A 25,318-nucleotide genomic window follows, 5' to 3' on the forward strand; every position below is an offset into this window, starting at 1 on the left:
TCTACCTTTCACGGTCATCGTAGCACCCATACAATGTGATATCATGACAGAAATCTCAGAAGCTCAGACGAACAGCCCTGCTACTCTCGAGTGTCCACCCGACCGCACCTATGTTCCTGTCGGTCTCCGCCCATGAGTAATACAGTGGATTCACGAAACTCCCAGTGCTGGTCATCCGGGCATCAAAGCCACCATCGAACTTGTGGCCAATCGCTTCTGGTGGTCCTCTTCAGTCCGATGTTACACAATTCATCCAAGGTTGTGACACTTGCAACATCTCCAAATCTTCACATCAACGACCGACAGGTCTACTCCAACCTCTCCCCATTCCCCAATGACCATGGTCTCATATCGCCATCGACTTCATAACAGACTTACCTAGCTCCGATCATTTCACCACCATACTCACCATCATTGACTGCTTCTCCAAGGCTTGTCGCCTAGTTCCTCTCCCCAAGCTGCCCACAGCCTTCAAGACGGCCAAAGCTCTCCTACAGAATGTATTCAGATTCTGTGGTCTTCCTGAGGACATTGTCTCGGACCGGGGTCCACAGTTCACTTCCTGAGTATGGAGGGATTTCTGTCAACAACTTAACATCAATGTCAGCCTTACCTCAGGATATCACCCCGAATCCAACGGCCAGGTAGAACGATTGAATCAAGAACTTACCCGTTTCCTCCACACCTATCGTCACAACAACCAGACCGACTGGAGCCATTATCTTCTGTGGGCGGAGTATGCCCAGAAGCCCGGAGTATGCCCAGGAGTATGCCCTTTCCATTGTGTTCCTGGCTTCCAGTCACCCCTGTTTCCTTGGTCTGGAGAACCCTCGGATCTCCCTGCTGTAGATGATTGGCTAAGGAGTGAGGAGACTTGGAACACTGCCCATGTACACCTTCAATGAGACTTACGCTGTGCTGGAGAACACTGCCCATGTACACCTTCAATGAGCGGTTCGCAGAGTGAAGGAACAGGCTGATCGACACCGCAGAGCTGGTCAATGGGTTTGGCTGTCAACCAGAGATCTCACCTGAGTACTGATGCTGTGCTGGACTACATTACCCATATGCCCCGTTCCTCGGACTAATCACCACCAGGTGTTCCTAATTCCACTCCCTATATAAACTGGTCCCAGACTCTCATTCAACGCAAAGTCTTGTTTAACCTGTCTTGCATTTCTGAACATTTTATTCCAGACTGTTTACCTGTGTATTATCTTGGACTGCTCCTATTCTCTGATTCTCTGCCGCCTGCCTACTGACCCTCTGCTTTGTCTCTGACCTGTCTACTGCCTGTCGCCTGCCCTGATTCTGTGATATCCTTGACGCTGTTGTTAGAACTCTCTGTAATTTATAGTCCCACTTGTTTTTTGTATCTTTCTATTCTCCCAAGCTTTCCAGGTTTTTCTACCTAGATCACTAGTATGACGGTTTTAAAAAAAAACCACATCAAGTTTGTGGCTATTTTATTACTAGTCAGCTCCTTGTATTGTGCTTTTAATGAAAGAAGCTTTTTTTGTTTGTTTGTTTTCGGGGTCATTATTCTCAAAAAGTTGTATTTCCAATTCTTTAATTTGTTGATCAAGATCTCCCAATTTTTTATAATATTCTTTGGATTTGCTTTTGTGAAGCTAAAGGCTACATTATTCACCTCTTATATAAGCCTTAAAGTTCTTCCAGACCTTTGTTATGAATTTACAACTTTTATAAATTTTTTAATTAATTTTCTGGATTTCTGATATGTATGATGTCTATGCCTTAAAAACTTTGGAGGCCAAGTTGTTATTTGAAATGCAATAAAACTCCCCTCCAATTACATATTCTATAGACAGCAGAGAGCTAGAGACAAGAAGTAATCAATCCTTGAGTAAGTGTTTTGGGTATTTAAAAAACAGGAGTATTCTCTTTTATTAGAAGTCAAATGTATCCAGACCTCTGTTAAATAAGGAACCTTTCTCTACATTTTTTAATTACTATGATTTCTGATGTTTGTTGTCTAGGAAAGCTTTATAACGATTCCCCACTGTATTATCCAGAAATGAAAATAAAAATCCCCTCACTTATTACATAAACTCGGTGCCATATTTTGATCATTGTAATAAAAAAAGTTTAGACAAATTAGACTTCTCCATCCATTGAGTATAATAAGGATCTCTCTCATCCAAATGATATGACATGAGAAAGCCGAAAAAGGTATAAACACCCCCACACACAGAAATGACAAAGAAAAAACCACAATATAAATTTGTAATCAACTGCAGCTAAATAGCTCCATTACAAATCTTTAGTTATGGAATAGGTCAACAATTATGTGAAGCAACCCTATATAATTTGTAATCAAACTGTAGCTAAATGCTACAAAATAGGACGATTATTAACCGCAAAAGCTTTACCCCTTACTAAGGAAAATTTCAGGACAAATCCTAAAATTTTCTCAAATCTGTACGTACAGTATCTGAAATTTATAACAGCCAGGTTTAGTCTTCAATGAAGGGGAGCCAAAACTAGTAATATCAGAAGTTGTCCTTTTGAATATGAAGCAAAAAGGGAACCAGCACATTAGTTCGAACATTTATCAAATTAGTTTCATTTACATGATGATTTTTAGCATCCCCCGAATGAAGTCCTCCCGCTTCTGAGATGGTCTTGAAGATGTGCCTTTTGTCTGCATGGGTCCTATCAAGTGAGCTGGATAGAGCATCCCCCCCGTACCTGATGTCCATGGATCTCACCAGGTCTAGAATCTTGTTGGTTAGTGTCTCGACCAGTGCTGTTCCATTTTCTTAGCCTTCTGCCGGAGTGTAGTAACATCCTCCTCCGTTTGCGATAATCCTGTCCTCGCCGATTCTTTTGGAATGTGACATCAGCTCTGTTTTAAAAACATTGATAGCTTCAAGCATATCGGAGGATTGCTTGTGGTCATATCATTCCTTAATGACTGGATGGCCGAGAGAATTGAGTTTGTGGAGGTCGTTCCCGTTAGCATTGCTCTGCTCGCTAGCTGTCGCTTGCTCCCCTTGTTCCACTTGTCGAGCCAGTTTGTGGCTATGAGTTCGTTTATTCCCCACGCTTTCTCTGTTTTGGTGGCATGGTCACTTGCAAGAGTTATTTCTTTTTAGTTTTCAACCGCTTCGGGGTGCGTTTTGTGGTCCCTTTGGTAGGATTAGTTTTTATAAAGTTAGCGTCAGCTCAAATCAACATGACCTAACAATTGTGCTCCATAACCGAAGTCTCTCTCTTTAATTCTTTAAGATAAAATGGATAATTGAGTACATTAAAAATAAAGATACTGTGTGATATATATTTCCCAATTCTTTTGGTGGCATTCATTTTCTTTTAAAATGGAATTTTTTCTGTTGATAAAGTCCCAATTAAATTGCTGGCTTGGAAATTAATCTATAAGCACAATTGTACACCACATCAGTATTTTTTTGGCGAAAATATAACATGTCTGTATAACAAGGGCTCGAATTGAGGGGTTAGGTGCGTGGATGGTTTCGCTGTTGGAAAAAAATGACAAAAGCATCCCCCCTGGGAAACCACCATCCCCCCAACTATCCCCTTTAGATTAATGCTGTGTGTTATGGTAAAATTTATTGTGCAAATTAAATGTTAAAATTTCTCTCCTTATGATAAATCACGGACTAAATAACGGTGAATAGCCATCAGAAACTCGGTATTGTAATAAGCTGGCAGTAAGCGTTAAGCAAGCTTTCCATCATTTTCATGACAGCAAATAGTTTGCAAGCTCAACATTTTAAGTTCTTTAAAAAAAAAGAAGACAACAGAAGGTATTATTTTTTCCGTGATTAGAATTTATTAAAGACATTCCCAGTCCCCATGACATACTGTCATTGGGGCTGTATGTGTGACTGTGAGGGACTGAGAGAGGATAGGAGAACTGACGAGTAATGTCACCAAAAAAAAAAGTGTGACGAGTAAAACAAACAAAAACAAATCGTGAGATCCAGAAAGCCCTTAACTTGCGTTATGAAGCCCATTAGAAGGCAGTTAGGGAATGACCTTATAATTCAAGCAATGGAAAGAAAAAAAAAAACCCATGAGTTTTTAATGTTTTGATATTCATTTGCGACAAGCAATGTAGTTTTCCTGAATATACAGCACATTTAAAATATGTTAATAATTTTTTACAACAGTGTATAGCAAACACGGCGTTTCATTCCATGAAATTCATCTGTTTTTGAATATAATCATTTGGAGACAGTGATTCAACGGTCCATTCACTTGTTTCAGCCATTTTGAATTAATCATTTGATTTGAATGATTTAATAAATCAATTTTATTGTCATCTTTATTTATCCTTGACGGACCTAAACCAGCAAAGGTGCCAGCACAAAAACACATTTAGCAAAATATTGTTTAATTAGCAGTATTGAACCAAATTTCTCCATTTCAGGCCCTCAGAAGGAAAATAAGGCTTAAAAATAGTAGTTATTTTTCATTAAATTAAAACCTTTTATTACAAATTTTGTAATCATTGTGTAAAATTAGCTAAAGGAAAACAGGACCAAGACCCCCCACCCCCCCCCCCCCCAATAAAAAAAAAAAGAAATTGGACAAAACCATTCCCCCCCTGAAATTTTTTTACAAGTAGGTGTAGGTGGACAACCAGAATGGGTAATACCATTAGCCATTACCCAGTTAATTACCACTGCATGTCCGCCACCGCAGGGCCGCAGCGTTAACTGCAAGTCAGTCACGTGTTAAAATCATTCGCGAAACTACCGCCAGGGATGGATTCCAAAATGACTGTATTTGTAAAATGTTGGTTTGTAAACGGAGATTAAAGGACAAAGTAAAACAACAATAACATTATAAATAACGTTGTAACATTCTTAAAAACCCATTATGAAAATTTACAGTGAGTTAATTTCAAAACATGGGATAGTCTTAGGCTACAGTCTATGCGTCAAAAATTTATAGTAAGACCTTTACACTAAGGCTCTTACTGCATGCTATTGTTATTAAACAGACTGCAAATTTAGAAATAATTCTTATTAACTCCGCTATTATTAATTTAGTATTTAAACATTCATCTCTTAAAACACACTAAAAACTTATTAATCTCTTTTACAACTCTGTTTCACCACGCTCACATATTATTGAAAACAGCACTGGGAAAAAGTGCAGCCGTTCACCGTGCCATTCGGCGTGAGAAACAGTCCACTGGCATATTTTTGCTCATTATGATTTTTTTCCGTCAATACTGAAACACATGTGAACTACAAAGCATATTTTACCTAATGAATAATAATTAAGCTTCAAATGGGCAACATCACAAATATGAAAACATTTGGACTTGTCCCGAGAGAGGAAAGTCCAACCTTACCTTATGTTTCACTTTAAATTATTACTATTTTTTATAGCTAAGCCTATATTATTATATACAGGAATGATATTTATCCATTAGATATTTTTTAAATCTTGTTCTGTTCTGATAGTTAAATTTAAAGTAGCCTATTTGTTGTAAAGTGAAGGGAACTAAAAAATTATAATTATAATAAAAATTAAAATTTGTTACTGTGGGTTAACACATTTACATTATAGTATACTTAGCAACAGAGTCTGGGCCCAATCTAGGCTTTGTTGTTAACTATTTACAAGTTTCGTGTATGTTTTTATCCAGTTTTTTTTTTTTTTTTTTTTTTTTTTTTTATTGCATCTGAAAATTACTTCAAATATTACATAGGTTTGTATGAATGAACATGTAAATTAACTATACAGTCAAGAGAAATCATAATTACACAAATAAGTTACCTTAATATTTTATGGGCTATATTTTTACATTCACAATATATTTTCATAATTGGATTGTTAAATTATTGATGGCTGATTACATCTGACAGTGATCATCTTTATGGGTACATACAGTAGGCTATTGTAATGACTCTCTCTCTTTCTGTGCTCGCGCCAGCTCGTGTGTGAGATGCGCAACTCTTCCTACAAAGATATTTATAATCTATTATTTTTTAAGTAACATTAACATGACAGTAAAATGACTGTATCTTTGTAATAATCTTAAAGTAAATGTAACGTTATATTGTTTGTAGCGAATCGGTCGTAACGTTACGTAACCTGTCAGGGCGGAGTTTACCGAAGTCTATCAGTTATGAAACAGCCATACATTAATGATAACGAGATTTAATAAGCATGTGTAGCCGAGGTATTGTATTATGCTATATAAATCCTCATTTATGTTGCTATTTAGGACTTTATAACAGAGACATTATACGGACTTAGCTCCATTAATGTTAGGCTATGTAAGTTAGGCCTAACATTACTGCTCTCTGTTGACAACAACAACACACACACAAGACAGCAAAGGAAAATAGACTTAATTAACACCGAAATGGACATAAAAATTATTAATTCAATGAATTCATGTGCAATTTGAAAGGATATATTACCAGAGATTACCTCAGAAAACGATCTGAAGGGGCTAAGTTAGTCGGCCGTTGTAACTGTTGGTCATTTAAAAACGCCACAAGCAACACTAATAGTCAAAATAAAATGTGTAATTTATTTCCTATTAATTAATTTATTCACAACTATTTTGATGAATTTTACAAATTGTAATGGAAAATTCAGAAATTAACTGAGAAATTTAAAGACCTTACTCGGTTGAGCAGAGCTGAGCGTTATCAGTTGAAGCCGGAATGACAGCTCATTAACGATGCAGAGTTCCAGCAGTTTCAGCTCTCATTGGCTAGAATTAATCATGTGCTAAAGAGCTGACACCACTGATCTATATATGACTCATACGATATATGTTCTCTTTTTTAGATCAGTGGCTGATGCTCAATTTAATGTATTATATTATTAAATATAAATTTTTACTTTTCTCCTTTCAGAAATATTGAATAAATTATTACAACAATGTCCAATACCAGCAATAACAATGAATAAATTAACAAATCAGTCAATGATCTATTTATTCACATGGTTTTTTTTTTGTCAAATAAATTAATGTTATTTAATAATGGCCTACAAGATATAACAACAAAAACACATGTATACTATTATAATTTTATGTATATTACATAATTTTAAATGCAGTGACAATTAACCCATAAATTACGTGTGTGTATATATATATATATATATATATATATATATATATATATACATACACCAAACCCGATTCCAAAAAAAGTTGGGACACTGTACAAACTGTGAATAAAAAATGGAGTGCAATGATGTGGAAGTTTCACATTTCAATATTTTATTCAGAATACAACATAGATGACATATCAATTGTTTAAACTGAGAAAAATGTATCATTTTAATGGAAAAATAAGTTGATTTTAAATTTCATGGCATCAACACATCTCAAAAAAGTTGGGACAAGGCCATGTTTACCACTGTGTGGCATCACCTCTTCTGTACCAGTCTGCAAACGTCTGGGGACTGAGGAGACAAGTTGCTTAAGTTTAGGAATAGGAATGTTGTCCCATTCTTGTCTAATACAGGCTTCTAGTTGCTTAACTGTCTTAGGTCTTCTTTGTTGCATCTTTCTCTTTATAATGCGCCAAATGTTTTCTATGGGTGAAAGATCTGGACTGCAGTCTGGCCATTTCAGTACCCGGATCCTTCTTCTACGCAGCCATGATGTTTTAATTGATGCAGTATGTGGTCTGGTATGTGTTGTTGTCATGTTGGAAAATGCAAGGTCTTCCCTGAAAGAGACGACGTCTGGATGGGAGCATATGTTGTTCTAGAACTTGGATATACCTTTCAGCATTGATGGTGCCTTTCCAGATGTGTATGCTGCCCATGCCACACGCACTCATGCAACCCCATACCATCAGAGATGCAGGCTTATGAACTGAGTGCAGATAAACAACTTGGGTTGTCCTTGTCCTCTTTAGTCCGGATGACATGGCAACCCAGTTTTCCAAAAAGAACTTCAAATTTTGATTGTCTGACCACAGAACAGTTTTTTCCACTTTGCCACAGTCCATTTTAAATGAGCCTTGGCCCAAAGAAAATGCCTGCGCTTCTGGATCATGTTTAGATATGGCTTCTTTTTTGGCTTATAGAGTTTTAGCCGGCAACGGTGAATGGCACGGTGGATTGTGTTCACCGACAATGTTTTCTGGAAGTATTCCTGAACCCATGTTGTGATTTCCATTACAGTAGCATTCCTGTATGTGATGTAGGGCCTGAAGATCACGGGCATCCAGTATGGTTTTCCGGCCTTGACCCTTACGCACCGAGATTGTTCCAGATTCTCTGAATCTTTGGATGATATTATGCACTGTAGATGATGATAACTTCAAACTCTTTGCAATTTTTTTCTCTGAGAAACTCCTTTCTGATATTGTGCCACTATTTTTCGCCGCAGCATTGAGGGAATTGGTGATCCTCTGCCCATCTTGACTTCTGAGAGACACTGCCACTCTGAGAGGCTCATTTTATACCCAATCATGTTGCCATTGACCTAATAAGTTGCAAATTGGGCCTCCAGCTGCTCCTTATATGTACATTTAACTTTTCCTGCCTCTTATTGCTACCTGTCCCAACTTTTTGGAATGTGTATCTCTCATGAAATCCAAAATGAGCCAATATTTGGCATGACATTTTAAAATGCCTCACTTTCAACATTTGATATGTTATCTATATTCTGTTGTGAAAAAAAATATAAGTTTATGAGATTTGTAAATTATTCTGTTCCTCTTTTACTCACAATACAGTGTCCCAATTTTTTTGGAATCGTGTTTGTATATATATGTATAGGCCTATATTAGTGTTTTTAAATGATCAATCACGATTAATCGCATCCAAAATAAAAGTTTTTTACATAATATATATGTGTGCACTGTGTATATTTATTATGTATATATGTTCATCAATTTGCACAGGCTACCAATAGCTGCTCACATAAAATATTTTTGTTTAACATTTTTAACATTTTTAATATAACATTATTTTTTTTTTTTTGCATTATTGACACACTGTTTTCCTAATTAATGTTGTTCAGTTGCTTTGACGCAATCTTTTTTGTTTAAAGCGCTATATAAATAAAGGTGACTTGACTTGACTTGACAAGGCATTGATGTTTGTCTACAAAACCACCACTGACTCTGTACCCCTTTACCTAAATTCATTACTTTAGACTTATGTGCCTCTAGAAGCTTCTGTTCTGGAAGTGAACATCACTTTATTGTGCCATCTCAAAGAGGCACAAAATCACTTTCACTGACTTTAAAATTAACTGTTCCCTCTTGGTGGAATAACCTGCCCAACCTCAATCCCAACAGCTGAGTCCTTAACCATCTTCAAAAACGACTTAAAACACATCTCTTTCATCTTTATTTGACCATCTAACTCTAGCACTCTCTATTCTAATTCTATTCTTTAAAAAAAGTGCCCCTTTTAGACTTGCGCTATTTATTTACTAACTGCTTGTTTTCTTAAAAAAAAAAAAAAAAAAAAAAACTACACTATCTGATATATTCTTTATGTATCCTTTTAATTAATAAAAAAATAAAAAAAACAAAAAAACCTAAAACACTATTGCTCTATTCTTTTTCTATTCTACCGGTTTCTTTTTATTATATATATATATATATAAAAAAAGTTATATAGCACTTAATATATATATATATATAAAAAAAGTGCTACATATTCTGCGTTAAGCTAACTGAGACTTGTTATAGCACTTATATCATTGCTCTTTTGTTAGTTTTGAAGTCGCTTTGGATAAACGCATCTGCTAAATGACTAAATGTAAATGTATATACAAACACATGCATGTATATATTTAAGAAAAAATAAGTAATGTTTATATATTAAATATATTTATATATAAAATATAAGAATATAAATATATAAATGTAAATACATGTAAATATTTTCAATATATACAGTAAAAAATATAAATATATACTGTATGTGTGTGCATTTATATATACATAATTAAAATACACACTACACACACACACACACACACACACACACAGAGATGCACTTTTAGAGAATGCACTTTTAAAAAGATATGCTGTGGCAAAAGGCAGAAGGCCTCATCATGGCCTTTATTGCCAGATTGGGAAATTCTTTCTGGCAAGAGATCCAGAACTGGGTGAGAGGTCTTGTCTCGTATATGTTTCTGTATGTACTGTCAGTGCTTAAGTCAATCAGTTGATCCTGCTCTGTCGCTGTCAAGTATGATCCATCCAATGCATTGTCTTTAAATGGAAACTGTAGCCATGTCTTGTCTTTCACCAGGACTCAGTTTCAGAAATGTACTTTCTAAATTGCCAATCGAGTGCCTCTAAGTGCGCAACAATTAAATGCGTCACTTGAGGTGAAAGCACTGCAGAATCACTCAGGTCATCCACTGATGATCAATAGCAATGATATTTTCTCTTTCTTTACCTTTGGACATGTAAGAGCCCACCATAAAAGCTTGAGGATGTTGAGGATAAATGTTTCATTATGTGTAAAGACTGCAAAGTGTGGTCATTCATTACATCTTGCAAAGATTTGTTTTTCTTTTGTCCAAACAAAGAGAACAAGGATCAACAGGTACAATAGTGCCATCTGTCTTATTTGACACAGCACAGCACAAAAATGTGTAGTGCTTGAAGTAATTTTTATTTTTTTACTTTTTGTCTGCAAGCTGATCAAAACAGAATAACCTTAGTATTCTAATATTCTTAGTATTAATTTAGTACTCACTTTTTTTTTGTCAATTGACAAGAAATAAACCTACACAACATCAGGATTTGCATTTATTTGTTATAAAGTGTGTTTACAGAGCCTTTGTTGAGCCTCTAAAAACTGAATCCTTAGAGAGAGAGAGAGAGAGAAAGAGACAGAGAGAGAACATGCTAAAGATTACAATTACACCAGTAAAAAAAAGACAATTATTTTTTTTAAGTTATTTGAATATATAATACAGTTAAAATAATTGCTACTAACTAGTAACTAGGAATTCAATAAAACACTTTACTTAAAGCCTTCATATATGATGTATTATAAAAGTTTTTTTCTAATGTACTGTATGACCTCATGAATAATTGTAACCACAGTTTTAGTACATTATAAAACTGATATATTCCTTGTAACACCTATAGGAATTCAGCACACTTCAGCACACAGCACACTTCAGCACACAACAAACAAACCTTCATATTTTATAATGCATTTTAACTTTGGTTAAAATTATTTATGAAAAATGCAATGCATTACAGCATACATTATGAATACTTTTATAATGCATTATACAATATAAGGCTTTAAGTAAAGTATTACCAAATTTTGTCACAAATATGTTTATTTATTGAGAAGGACAACTGAATAAAATATGCTAATTTCTGTACAGAAGTCAGAGAGGTGAAAAACAACATATTAAAACAACCATACTTAGTGCATTACATTGCTTTAAAAGAGTGATTGATTGATTAAACAATTGTCTTCAAATTTATTTAAAATTTGTTGTCTGTGTATCAGTATTACAACAAAGCAGGCTATTTGGAGGCTTTTATAAGATATCTAATTTTTTTGCGGATACCAGGAAAGTTTAGACCATAAACAACAGGGTTTACAAAGGGTGGTACAACAATAAATTCCAGTGAAAGGATAACAGCCAGCTCTATAGGAATTTCCCCATTCACAAACCGACTCAAAGTAAGCTCACAAAAAAGAGCAACTGAGAAATTTAAAAGGATCACTATGTGTGGAATACAAGTTTGATATGCTTTGCTCCTAAACTCTTTTGAGCTTCTTTGACAAATTACAATAATTTTGACATAAGAATATAATATAAAACTCAAAGGGATAAAGATTATTGTCAATGTTACAATCAGTCCATAAATATTATTAATATTATGGTTCACACAAGATAGTTTGACAATTTCGTAGTTGTGGCAGTATACCTTAAACAATTTGTTATCACACATTTTCAGCCTGGCAGTCAAAAGACCAGCAAAACCAATAGAAATCATTGGATAAAGCCATGCTATAACTATTAAAAGAGTTAGAAAACGTGTGGTAATTATGTTGTTGTAATGCAAAGGTTTATTTATTGCAACAAGCCTATCAAATGCCATTAGCATTAATATCGCAAGCTCAAAAGCTGCATATGAGTAAATCACAAAACTCTGTATGAGGCAAGCTTCATATGAGATTCTGTGTGTATCATACAGCAGGTCTGTCAGTAACCTTGGGAAAAAACCAGTTGTACCATATACAGAGTTGATGGACAAACATGAAATCAAAATGTACATGGGTTGGTGCAATGTCTTTTCCAGAAAAAAAACAAAAAAAAAAAAAAACAAACAAATAAATAAAAAAAAACAAAATAAAAAAATAAACCCCAAACTGAAAAAAACATATTTTATGCACCCAAGATTTTCAAACAACATGAAATAAAAATATGTGCCATTTCCCATTTTCCTTACACAAGGGATACTTTTACTGACCTGAAAAAGAGATAAAACAATATAATTTAATTTTCACACACACACACAAAAAAAGGATCATCACCTTGGAATATGTTAAGCCACATTGTTTTACATGTAGAGTGCAATGTGAAGGAATGTAAAGTCTTTTAGATTTTAGAAGACAGTTGGATTAGTGATTTAATAATTAATTAAATGGCTAGCACAGCAATAATTTAACAGTCTCAGAAACACACTTTACAAAGATTGCAAACAATGTAAGAAATACCTTCTGATATATATAGTGAAATGACCGCCATGTCATCTTCAATAAAATTGCAGGTAATGAGTTCTGTTTGTTTTCTGCCACCAGTGCATGTGGGTTTTTATAGTATCCAACATGTCTCAGGAGGCCTGCTGTGGCATAAACACCGCAGCATACAAAAAAAAAAAAAAACTTGCCCTTGCTCAGCTGCACATGCAATCTAAAAACCAAATTTTGTCAGTGATCTGTAACAAGATTTATCAAGTAAATGCATTCACGCAAGTGTTTTCAAGAGTGGAATGATAAGTTCTCAGGAGATTTCACTCAGACAGGGCCATTTCTAACCATTTTGATGCCCTAGGTGAAACCCGTTGTTACCCCAAACATAAAAAAGCTTGATCTGTCACATAAAAGTAATTGGAATCCAGCTACTTATTCCCTCTATGTGTATGATGCTGCTCCCATTAAACACTGTTATAAGTGAATGATTTGATTTAGCATTTCGACACTTCCTTAAAGGGGTGGCTGATTGCAATTTAACTTTTTCAATGTAAGTTAGTGTGTAATGTTGCTGTATGAGCATAAACATTTTCTGAAAAGTTACGAAGCTGAAAGTTCAATGCAAACTGAGATATTGTCTTTTAAAATTCTGGCAGTTTAATGCCTACGAAACGGCTGGTAGGGACTACAACAAGTTACTTCCCGGGTTTGTGACAGATAAACCCCGCCCTTAGGGAATAGGCAGCAAGTGGGTTGGGGGGGCATGCTGCGCTGCTTTAGAGAAGAGGAAGAGAAAACTAGATGTGCATGTAAAAATCTATTCATATATGAATCACAATTCTGTCTTCTAACGATTCTAATGGATTCAAAGGTTTCAAAATCAATGTTCTAAAGCAGCGTTTCTTAATACTGCTCCTCACGTCCCCCTGCTCTGCACACTCCCTGCATCTCTCTCTCTCTCTTTCTCTCTCATCCAGATCATCTCCAACAATGAACTGTTCCAATTATACACTTATTTTCACATAGCAATGAGATGCGTTAAACATGTATGCACGTGCAGTTGCTGTACTGTATAAAAGCTTTAATCAGGATAAAACCATATATTAATTTATTTTATTTTTTTTTAACTGCTAACATATGCAGTATCATTTACAAATAACAGCATATCTAAAAGTATGAGACAACAACAAACAAAAAACATTAAAAGCCGTGCTTGCACAGGTTCTGCACGATCCTCTTCAATAATATCCTCTGTTTCTCAATCAGGCTCAAACTGATAAACAATATTAATGACTCAGTTGTTTACAATACAACTGGAGCACATGCCACTGAGGTGAGAGGCACGACGTTTAGACGCGCACTAGTGGTGGTTTAGCCAATAACAACACACTGCGCTAGCTAACCAATCAGAGCCTATCGCCTATTTCTGAGGGAGGGGCTTTATAAAAGCAGGAAATAATCAGCGCAGTTCTCAAAGAAGAACTTACAGACTTAAAGAAAAGATGAGCCTTGGCTACAGTTTCCATTTAAAGACAATGCATCGGATGGATCAAACTTGACAGCGACAGAGCAGGATCAACTGATTGACTTAAGCACTGACATTACACACAGAAACATATATACAAGACAAGACCTCTCACCCAGTTCTGGATCTCTTGCCAAAAAGAAATTCCCCAACTGGCAACAAAGACCGTGATAAGCCTTTTACCCTTTGCCACAACATATCTTTTTGAAAGTGGCTTCTCTTTCTCATACCTGAAAAGCAAATACTGTGCAAAACTCCAGCCTCAGTCTGACATGATGCTCTGTCTAACAACCTCAATCTCCCCCAGAACAGACAGCCTTTGTGCAATACAGCAGTGTCAGTCATCTCATTAAAGAAGTCTAAAACCTAAAGCTGAAGTTCAGGTAAATGTATGATTGTCCACCTGACAGTAAAATTAAAATGTGAAGTTCTGTTTAAACTTAAAGATGAAGTTCAGATAAGTGTATAATTGTCCACCTGACAATACAATTTTAATGTATGAAACTGCAAATCTATTAAAATAATTGTGATTAAGACAACTGTGAACTTAATAAATTGTGATTTTAATTGCAACATGTTTGTTATGATGCATAAATCATTTAACAATGAAAATATAGCCTATAGACCAGGGATAGGCAACTTCGGTCATGGAGGGCCACTGTTCTGCAGAGTTTAGCTCCAACCCTAATTAAACACACCTGAACAAGGCAATCAGTGTTTTCGGGGATTACTAGATAGATACAGGCAGGTGAGTTTTTATGGGGGCTGAAGCTAAACTCTGCAGGATAGTGGCCCTCCAGGACCGGAGTTGCCTATCCCTGCTATAGACAGTGTACAACAACATAGTTCTAATCTAGATTGACTCAACATAATATTACTATTGTAATATGACTGGTTTCTATTAATATCAGATGCTCTGTTTGACACATTTTGTATCGGGGTCCCTGCTCTATGTCTCTATCGCCTGAGGGGTCCTTGCCCTGAAAAACGTTGATGTCCTCTAATGGTTTTTACAGTTTTGTTGGTACAGTAAAAGTGCACAAAATGAGTATTTCTAAGGCAGTATTTGTGGCAGTCAAGAAATCATGCTGCAAAATCGATTTAAAAGATGTGCATTTTTGCGCCAGTACATTGTTAAAGGATCAGTTTGTTGTGCAATATTCCCACATAAAACTTTAACGGGCCAATTAAAAAATACTGGTATAGTAAAAATTTGCTAATTCACAAGATCAAAACATCCTTTATTAAACCACTTGTTGAATTTAACGCATCCTTAAAACCCTTGTGCGGTCTTCGGTCACCTCTGACCCGTGAATTTTACATTATGAATTTTAAAAATCTTAGCTTCACCAGAATGGTATGAAACTTGGTGACTTTTATAGCATGTGAACACAAAAAAATAAATAAATTGAGGACATGATCTGAAAAAAAAAACAAAAGCTAAGTGGTCATAAAAAATAAATAAAAATAGCTACACTCATGGTCTTCTGTCAAAAATGACCAACCATAGGAATGAATGGGAAATGGAAAAAAAAATACAGATTTTTATTTATTTATTTATTTATTTGTGTGTGTGTGTATGTGTGTGTGTGTGTGTGTGTGTGTGTGTGTGTGTGTGTGTGTGTGTGTACAATCTACAAATCCCCCACAATGCAGAAAATATCTGCACAGCAATGGATGGGTGAAACTCTAAAACAACTAGAGTGCAAAATCAACACACCAACTCACACACGCGCAGACACACACTGGTGTACACACACACACACTTATGAACTGGTGTGACTGTAACACTGCAACTATGTGAAATAAAATCAATAATTTGACTACAATGCAGTAAAAAAAAAAGGTTGACAGCAAGGAAGGGGTTACACTCTAAAACATCAAGAGTGTAAAACAGATACATCCACTCACACACAAAACTCTCCACAAAAAAATTAACACCACACTCACGGGACACACACATACACGGGTTTATTACATACTCCTATCTGAACTGGTATGGCTACCATATAGCCAAAATTAGTCAGTAGACTGAAATAAGAGGTTAAAATCAGTTCAGACCCTGAAGGATTAAGCTCTGATAAAGCATTCCTGTTCATTTTGGTTAAATTTTTATAGAATGTAAATGTTTTGTGTAACAAAATTATTTCTACACTTCAAAACAACATTTAAAGCAACAACAACAACAACAAAAAAATATTAAGCTTGACAAAAAGTAGTCTTTGAGAATGCCTTAATATACATTTAAATCCACAAAGTAAACAATTATGTATAAAAACAACTTGCGAATTAGGGAAAGCCTCTCTATAGAGTCCTATACAGGAATCTACTGGTTACCAGTGGTGGAAAGAATACTGAACTTTTGTACTTAAAAGGATACTCCACCCCAAAATTAAAAATTTGTCATTAATCACTTACGCCCATGTCATTCCAAACCCGTACAAGCTTTGTTTGTCTTCAGAACACAATTTAAGATATTTTGGATGAAAACTGGGAGGCTTTTGACTGTCCCATAGACTGCCAAGTAAATTACACTGTCAAGGTCCAGAAAAAAATAAAAAAAACAACAACACTATAAAAAACAAAAAAAAACTTTTTTAACTTAAAGGAAACACAAATAACAACTTTATTCAATAATTTGTCTCCTTTGTGTCTCTCTGCATCACTGTAGTGCCATTTTGGAGAATATGAGCTGAATAAAGTTGTTATTTTTGTTTCCTTCGTGAGAAAAAGTATTCTTGTCGCTTCATAACGTTATGGTTGAACCACTGATGGCAGATGGACTTTTCTGACAATGCTTTAGAATGATAGTTTAAGTCTTTGGTACTTTTAATTGTGATGATTTTGGCTCAAATTGAACAAAAACCCACCAATTCACTATCTCAACAAATTAGAATATGGTGACATGCCAATCAGCTAATCAACTCAAAACACCTGCAAAGGTTTACTTAGCCTTCAAAATGGTCTCTCAGTTTGGTTCACTGGGCTACACAATTATGGGAAAGACTGCTGATCGGACAGTTGTCCAGAAGACAATCATTGACACCCTTCACAAGGAAAGTAAGCCACAAACATTCATTCAATTCACAGATTGCTGTATCCAAGCATGTTAACAGAAACTTGAGTGGAAGGAAAAAGTGTGGAAGAAAAAGATGCACAACCAACCAAGAGAACCGCAACCCTAGGATTGTCAAGCAAAATCGATTCAAGAATTTGAGTGAACTTCACAAGGAATGGACTGAGGCTGGGGTAAAGGTATCAAGATCCACCACACACAGACATGTCAAGGAATTTGGCTACAGTTGTCATATTCCTCTTGTTAAGCCACTCCTGAACCACAGACAACGTCAGAGGTGTCTTACCTGGGCTAAGGAGAAGAAGAACTGGTCTGTTGCCCATTGGTCCAAAGTCATCTTTTCAGATGAGAGCAAGTTTTGTATTTCATTTGGAAACCAAGGTCCTAGAGTCTGGAGGACGGGTGGAGAAGCTCATAGCCCAAGTTGCTTGAAGTCCAATGTTAAGTTTCCACAGTCTGTGATGAATTGGGGTGCAATGTCATCTCCTGGTGCTGGTCCATTGTGTTTTTTGAAAACCAAAGTCACTGCACCCATTTACCAAGAAATTTTGGAGTACTTCATGCTTCCTTCTGCTGACCAGCTTTTTGAAGATGCTGATTTCATTTTCCAGCAGGATTTGGCACCTGCCCACACTACCAAAAGCACCAAAAGTTGGTTAAATGACCATGGTGTTGGTGTGCTTGACTGGCCAGCAAACTGCAAACCAGGCCTGAATCCCATAGATAATCTCTGGGGTATTGCCAAGAGGAAAATAAGAAACGAGACCAAAAAATGCAGATGAGCTGAAGGCCACTGTCAAAGAAACCTGGGCTTCCATACCACCTCAGCAGTGCCACAAACTGATCACCTCCATGCCACGCCGAACTGAGGCAGTAATTAAAGCACAAGGAGCCCTAACCAAGTATTGAGTACATGTACAGAAAATGAACATACTTTTCAGAAGGCCAACAATTCACTAAAAATGTTTTTATTTTTTATTGGTCTAATGAAGTATTCTGATTTGTTGAGAGTGAATTAGTGGGTTTTTGTTAAATGTGAGCCAAAATCATTACAATTAAAAGAACAAAAGACTTAAACTACTTCAGTCTTTGTGCACTGAATTTATTTAATACACGAGTTTCACAATTTGAGTTAAATTACTGAAATAAATGAACTTTCCATGACATTCTAATTTATTGTGATGCACCTGTATATATTAAGAACATGGTTGAAACACGAGGAGCAGAATTCCACAGAAAGGCACAATACAACAGGATGTTCGTAAATCAGATCCTAGCACCAGCCAGTCTGAAGCAAACTTAACCAACTAACTCTTTCACAGAGCAGCTTTCAACATTAACACAAAAGAACACATTGATCATAACAACTCAGGAAGGAGATTGTCAATTTTGGGGCTTTTAACCTCTCTGGTCTTTACAGAACATGTCCTTACATCCACAGAATGGCACAGAAACTGCCTTTCCATGTATACATGCACCTAAATGATGCTAAAATGACTTAATGAGCAACTAATCATTTCTATGCATAACTCCATATTATGTATGTAACCCACACATTTGACACATCATATTCTAATCACTTATCTGTATATGTATTTTGAATAACTATTGAATAGTTTATAGGATTCTATTCATGTTGAGTATGTATGAGTTTAAAAAATTCATGCTTTAAATGTTTCTATCAATCAATACTTTGTCAAATGTATTTTATTCTTGTTATAGAAATCATGTCCAAAATGTTTCTCTGCAAGAGCGGGAACATTTGGACCATGTGACTGAAAGATAACTTGATTTATGTATTGGGAGGAGAAACATCACAACACCACGAGCAAAGACAATATCTAATTGGTCAAGACAACATTTGGGATGTGTCCAAGAGCCCGGTTTAAATACTCAGGACACCATTAAATTATGCTTTTTAATTATAGCTTTTAGCTATACTTTTAGTCATCGTTTTTAGCCATGCTTTTTGCCACTGAATTCGTCGAACGCCGTTCCAGTGTGCTTCGGCCTGCATGCCTGCTGCTATTTAGCCACGATGAGAAGAAAACCATCTAGTTTTGTTACTTCAATTCGAGGGTTAATTAAGTGATTGATGGCTGTCCAGGTCTATGCAATTGCACATTTTGCTGTAAACTTGGGATTTCACATTTTCATTCTCTTAAACTCATTTTTTCCTCACTTTCTCTCTTCCTGCAACTTGTGTGAATGTGTGAGTGCATGTGTTTATGTGTCAGACTAGTTTATATGTCTTAGATTTATACAATAAAGTCTTTTTGATATTGAAAAGAGAAGTATTTTGTGTTTTGTGCTTACAAGTTAGTCTTAAACTGCTGATCTTGTTACTGTGCTAATAAATAGTGTTTTCACTATAGTGAAAGTGAAAGTGACGTGACATTCAGCCAAGTATGGTGAACCATACTCAGAATTTGTGCTCTGCATTTAACCCATCCGAAGTGCACACACACAGAGCAGTGAACACACACACACACCTGTGAACACACACCAGAGCAGTGGGGCAGCATTTTAGGCGCGGCGCGCCGGGAGCAGTGTTGGGGGTTCGTCCTGCCTTGCTCAGGGGCACCGAAGTCATGGATATTGAAGGTGGAGAGAGAACTGTCACATGCAAGTCCCCCCACCCACAATTCCTGCCGGCCCGAGACTCGAACTCACAACCCTTCGATTGGGAGTCCGACTCTCTAACCATTAGGCCACGACTTCCCCAAATATTTAACTATACTATACAGAAACTATACTTTGGATATTAATATCCATTGCATAATTGATGTTATATGGCTCAATTTCTCAGTTGCTCTTTTTTTGAGAGCTCACTTTGAGTTGGTTAGTGAATGGGGGAATTCCTATAGAGCTGGCTGTTATCCTTTCACTGGAATTTATTGTTGTACCACCCTTTGTAAACCCTGTTGTTTATGGTCTAAACTTTACTGTTATCCGCAAAATAATTAGACATCTTATAAAAGCCTCCAAATAGCCTGCTTTGTTGTAGTACTGATACACAGACAACAAATTTTAAATAAATTTGAAGATAATTGTTTAATAAAGCAATCAGTTAGCTTTTTAAAGCAATGTAATGCACTTAATATGATTTTTGTTTTAATATGTTGTTTTTCACCTCTCTGATTTCTATACAGAAATTAGCGTATTTTATTCAGTTGACCTTCTCAGTAAACAAACATTTTTGTGACAAAATTTGGTAATGCTTTACTTAAAGCCATGTATTGTATAATGCATTAGAAATGTATTCATAATGTATGCTGTAATGCATTGCATTTTTCAATAAATAATTTTAACCAAAGTTTACAATGCCATTATAATATATTAAGGTTTTGTTTGTTGTGTGCTGCAGTATACTTCCCTAAAGGTGTTACATAGGAATAGATGAGTTTTATAAAGTATTAAAACTGTAGTTCAATTATTCATGAGGTCATCAATACATTAGAAAAGCCTTACAATGCATAATTATGCCATTAAAACATATGTAATGCATCATATATGAAGGCTTTAAGTAAGGTGTTTTAATGAATTACTAGTTAATAGAAGCAGATTCGCGACCTGGAGGAGAGGCAGGCCCACTGAGAGAGCAAGAGCCGTGCTGGAAACCTACCGGGCTGACGCTCACAAGTCTGGGATAAGTTTACAGTGCGCTGCTAACAGTCCCTCCACCTCTACTCCGTGTGTTTCTCTGCACAGTCCCGGTGCACTCAGGACACAATCTTCCCAGATGTCTTTCACTCCGGTGCCGGGACACCACAGACCCTGGGTGCACCCGCAGCGGAGGATGCGAGCCAGGCCCCGGAGACCCACCTCTCCCCATCCGTCACCTCTCGGGTCTTCGAGATCTCCACCAGGAGCCGCTCCGCTCCCCTTCGCGCGACGGAACGCGATGCTGTGATCGAATGGTTATTGTCATGGTGTAAAGAACAGCCAACTGCTCTTTATTAATAATTGAAATTTTTTTCTGGGAGCATCCTAGGCTTTTTCCAACCTGATGGCCTGCACCCCAGCAGAGTCCGGACCAGAACTCCTGTCTCCAGGACGCTAACCTCTATATGACTAGTACAAACCCGATTCCACCAAAAAGTTGGGACAGTACAACCCGGTGCACAAATTGTGAGTAAAAAAGACATGGAATAATTTACAACATCTCATAAACCTCCGTATTTTAGTCCCCCTCCCCCCCCCCCCCTCATAAAGATAACATATTCACATGTTTTGAAAAGTGAGACATTTTGAAATGTCATGCCAAATATTGGCTCATTTGGATTTCATGAGAGATACCCATTCCCCAAAAAGTTTGGGACAGGTAGCAATAAGAGGAACAAGGGTGGGAGGACCAATTTGCAACTTATTAGGTCAATTGGTAACATGATTGGGTATAAAAGAGCCCTCTCAGAGTGGCAGTTGTCTCTCAGAAGTCACAGATGGGCAGAGGATCACAATTCCCCCATGGCTGCAGCGAAAAATAGTGGAGGCAATATCAGAAAGGAGTTTCTCAGTGAAAAGTGCAAAGAGTTTGAAGTTATCATCATCTACAGTGCACAATATATAATCCAAAGATTCAGAGAATCTGGAACAATCTCTGTGTGTAAGGGTCAAGGCTGGAAAACCATTCTGGATGCCCCTGATCTTCGAGCCCTTAGACGGCACTGCATCACATACAGGAATGCTACTGTAATAGAAATCACAACATTGGCTCAGGAATACTTAAAGAAAACATTGTCGTGAACACAATCCACCGTGCCATTCGCCGTTGCTGGCTAAAACTCTATAGGTCAAAAAAGAAGCCATATCTAAACATGATCCAGAAGCGCAGGCGTTTTATCTGGGCCAAGGCTCATTTAAAAATGGACTGTGGCAAAGTGGAAAACTGTGTTCTGTGGTGAGACGAAATCCAAATTTGAAGTTCTTTTTGGAAAACTGGGATGCCATGTCATCCGGACTAAAGAGGACAAGGACAACCCAAGTTGTTATCAGCGCTCAGATCAGAAGCCTGCATCTCTGATGGTATGGGGTTGCATGAGTTGCGTGTGGCATGGGCAGCTTACACATCTGGAAAGGCACCATCAGTGCTTAAAGGTATATCCAAGTTCTAGAACAACATATGCTCCCATCCCGACACATCATCTCTTTCAGGGAAGACTTGCATCTTAAAGAGGAAGATGCGACAAAGAAGACATAAGACAGTTGAGCCACTAGAAGCCCTAGACGTTTTGCAGACTGTTCTAAAAAGAAGAGGGGATGCCACACAGTGGTAAACATGGCCCTGTCCCAACTTTTTTGAGATGTGTTGATGCCATGAAATTTAAAATCAACTTATTTTTTCCCTTAAAATTATACATTTTCTCAGTTTAAACACGTGATCTGTCATCTATGTTGTATTCTGAATAAAATTTTGAAATTTGAAACTTCCAGATCATTGCATTCTGTTTATATTCACAATTTGTTGAGTGTCCCAACTTTTTTGGAATCGGGTTTGTAAGACAATTCTCAAATAACTGCTATGATGGCTTTTGTTCTACCCGCTTAAATGATAGAAGTACTTTCGCTGTCCGTTCTATTAAGACTGTGTCTGTTCCCCAAATAGTGATGTCATATATAAATTTAATGTAGGATCTAGAAATAATCTGATCGTGATTAAACCAGAAAAATATATAATAAATGAACAAAAACTATTTTTAAATCTTGGGCTCCTAAACATTAGATCAATCGCACCCAAAGCAATTATTGTAAATTAAATGATCAAAGATAATAGTTTTGATGTACCCTGCTTGACTGAAACCTGGTTAAAACCAAATTATTATATTGGTCTAAATGAGTCTACTCCACCAAACTCATGTTATAAGCATGAGCCCCGTCAGACTGGTCGTGTGGAAGGTCTTGCAACAATATATAGTGATATTCTCAATGTTACCCAGAAAACAGGATACATGTTTAACTCATTCGAAATACTTCTGCTTTATGTCAATCTGTCAGACATGCAGATGAAATCTATTGTATCTCTTGCTTTGGCTACTGTGTATAGACCACCAGGGCTGTATACAGAATTCCTAAAATAATTTGCAGATTTCCTTTCAGACCTATTGGTTACCGTTGATAAAGCGCTAATTGTCTGAGATTTTAACAATCCCGTTGATAATACAAATGATGCCTTAGGATTTGCGTTTAAACTGACGTAATAAACTCTTTTGAAGTCAAGCAAAATGTCATCGGGCCCCACTCATCGTTTTAATCATACGCTAGATTTAATTATATCGCATGGAATCGATCTTACTGATATAGATATCGTACCTCACAGTGATGATGTTACTGACAATTTCCTTGTATCGTGCATTCTGCGTATTACTGATATTAACTCTAGGCAGACTATTGTTCCAGCCACCAAAGACAGACAGGGTCACCAAGTTACCTGCCTGATTTATCTCAACTGCTCTGTGTACCCATAAATACACATGAACTAGACGAAATGACTAGCAACATGAGCACTAATCTCTAATACATAATACATAAGAAGCTGTTCGCCCCCATCAAGTTGAAAAAGGTTAGAGAAAAACGTACTGTACCATGGTACAACAGTAATACCCACTCTCTCAAGAAAGAAACTCATAGTCTTGAGCACAAATGGAGGAAAAACTAACTTGGAAGTTTTTAGAAAATGCGTGGAAAAACAGTATGTTCAGCACTATAGACAGGCTCTAAAAAACTGCCAGGGCCAAGCATATCCACAAAACTCATAGAAAATAACCAAAACAAATTCAAGGTTGTTATTTAGCACAGTGGATAGATTAACAAATAACCAAGACGCCACTCGATCTAAGTATTTCCTCACAGTTTAATAGTAAATGACTTGATGAATTTATTCATTGATAAAAAAAAAGCGCAACATCAGAAATACAATAACAAAGTATAGATTCTACAGCGTCTAATACTTTAGCTGCAGTCATTGCAACCCAAAGATAAACTGCAGTGCTTTAACAACTATAGGACAGGAAGAGTTAAAAAAAAAAAAACTATCACTTCATCTAAACCAACAAACATGTTTATTAGATCCTGTACCCACTGCCCCCATGAACCGCTTGCTCAATATTATTAACTTGTCGTTATCTTTAGGTCATGTCCCTAAACCATTTATAGCTGGCGGTTATTAAGCCTCTTATTAAGAAACCACAGCTAGATCCTAGTGAACTGGCAAATTACAGACCCATTTCAAATCTTCCATTTATGTCTACATTTTTTGAAAAAGTTGTGTATGCTCAATTGTGCTCCTTCCTAAAAAAAAAAGATCTCTATGAAGAGTTTCATAGGCCCCACCATAGCACAGAAACTGCACTTGTTAAAATTACAAATGACTTGCTTCTTGCGTCAGACCAAGGCTGCATCTCATTGCTAGTTTTACTTGATCTTATTGCTACGTTCGACACCATAGATCATGACATACTCATAGATCGATTACAAAACTATTCAGGCATATTGTGAGAATATAACCATAGCAATGCTAAGATCATGACTCCTTGGTGGGGGTGAAGTCCCATCTGCTGCTACCCAGCCGAGACCCTCTTCATCACACAGGGTCAGCATTTTTTTTTTTTTTTTTTTTTTTTTTTATTTTTTTTTTTTTTTTTTTTTTTTTTTGATTAGAACTGTAAGCTGAAGCACGAGCCCTCTTCAATCACAACAGGGGCGCTTTTTTTTCAGTGGGGGCGCTCTTTCACCAGACCACGTCCTCATGGACCTCCTGTTGCTCCAGCGTGTTGCGTGCCATCATGTTCCAAACGGAAATTGCTGGGCTGTCTTATGGCGGCCGCTAGTGTTTCATTTGAGGCTCCATAGGAGACCAGATGTTGATTCTGGTATCGAAGGAGGCCAAAATCCCCAAAAAATAATAAAAATCCTCAAAAACTCCCCCTCCCGGGTTGTTCCTAAAAAGAGTCTGATTCTGGGTTGACAGCCATGCTTTTTAACCAAAAAACATCTGTGAACATCATACTAGTGTTTGAGGCCGTCCGCTAAGCCAAAAGTGTTTGCGGCTG

The 25,318-nt window shown here is 36.7% G+C and overlaps 1 protein-coding gene and 1 pseudogene across 1 annotated transcript; one reads left to right on the plus strand and one right to left on the minus strand.

Annotated features, from left to right (window-relative positions):
- The window catches only part of LOC122147670, a 129,306-nt pseudogene that overhangs the window by 25,607 nt on the left and 78,381 nt on the right, over nt 1-25,318 (plus strand).
- Nucleotides 11,493-12,416, minus strand: LOC109046185 (putative gustatory receptor clone PTE03). The gene has a single exon (XM_019063981.2). It carries the CDS (start codon nt 12,414-12,416, stop codon nt 11,493-11,495), a length of 924 nt encoding a protein of 307 aa, XP_018919526.2.

Source organism: Cyprinus carpio, chromosome A15 (genome assembly GCF_018340385.1).
Source record: "Cyprinus carpio isolate SPL01 chromosome A15, ASM1834038v1, whole genome shotgun sequence".
NCBI lineage: Eukaryota > Metazoa > Chordata > Actinopteri > Cypriniformes > Cyprinidae > Cyprinus > Cyprinus carpio.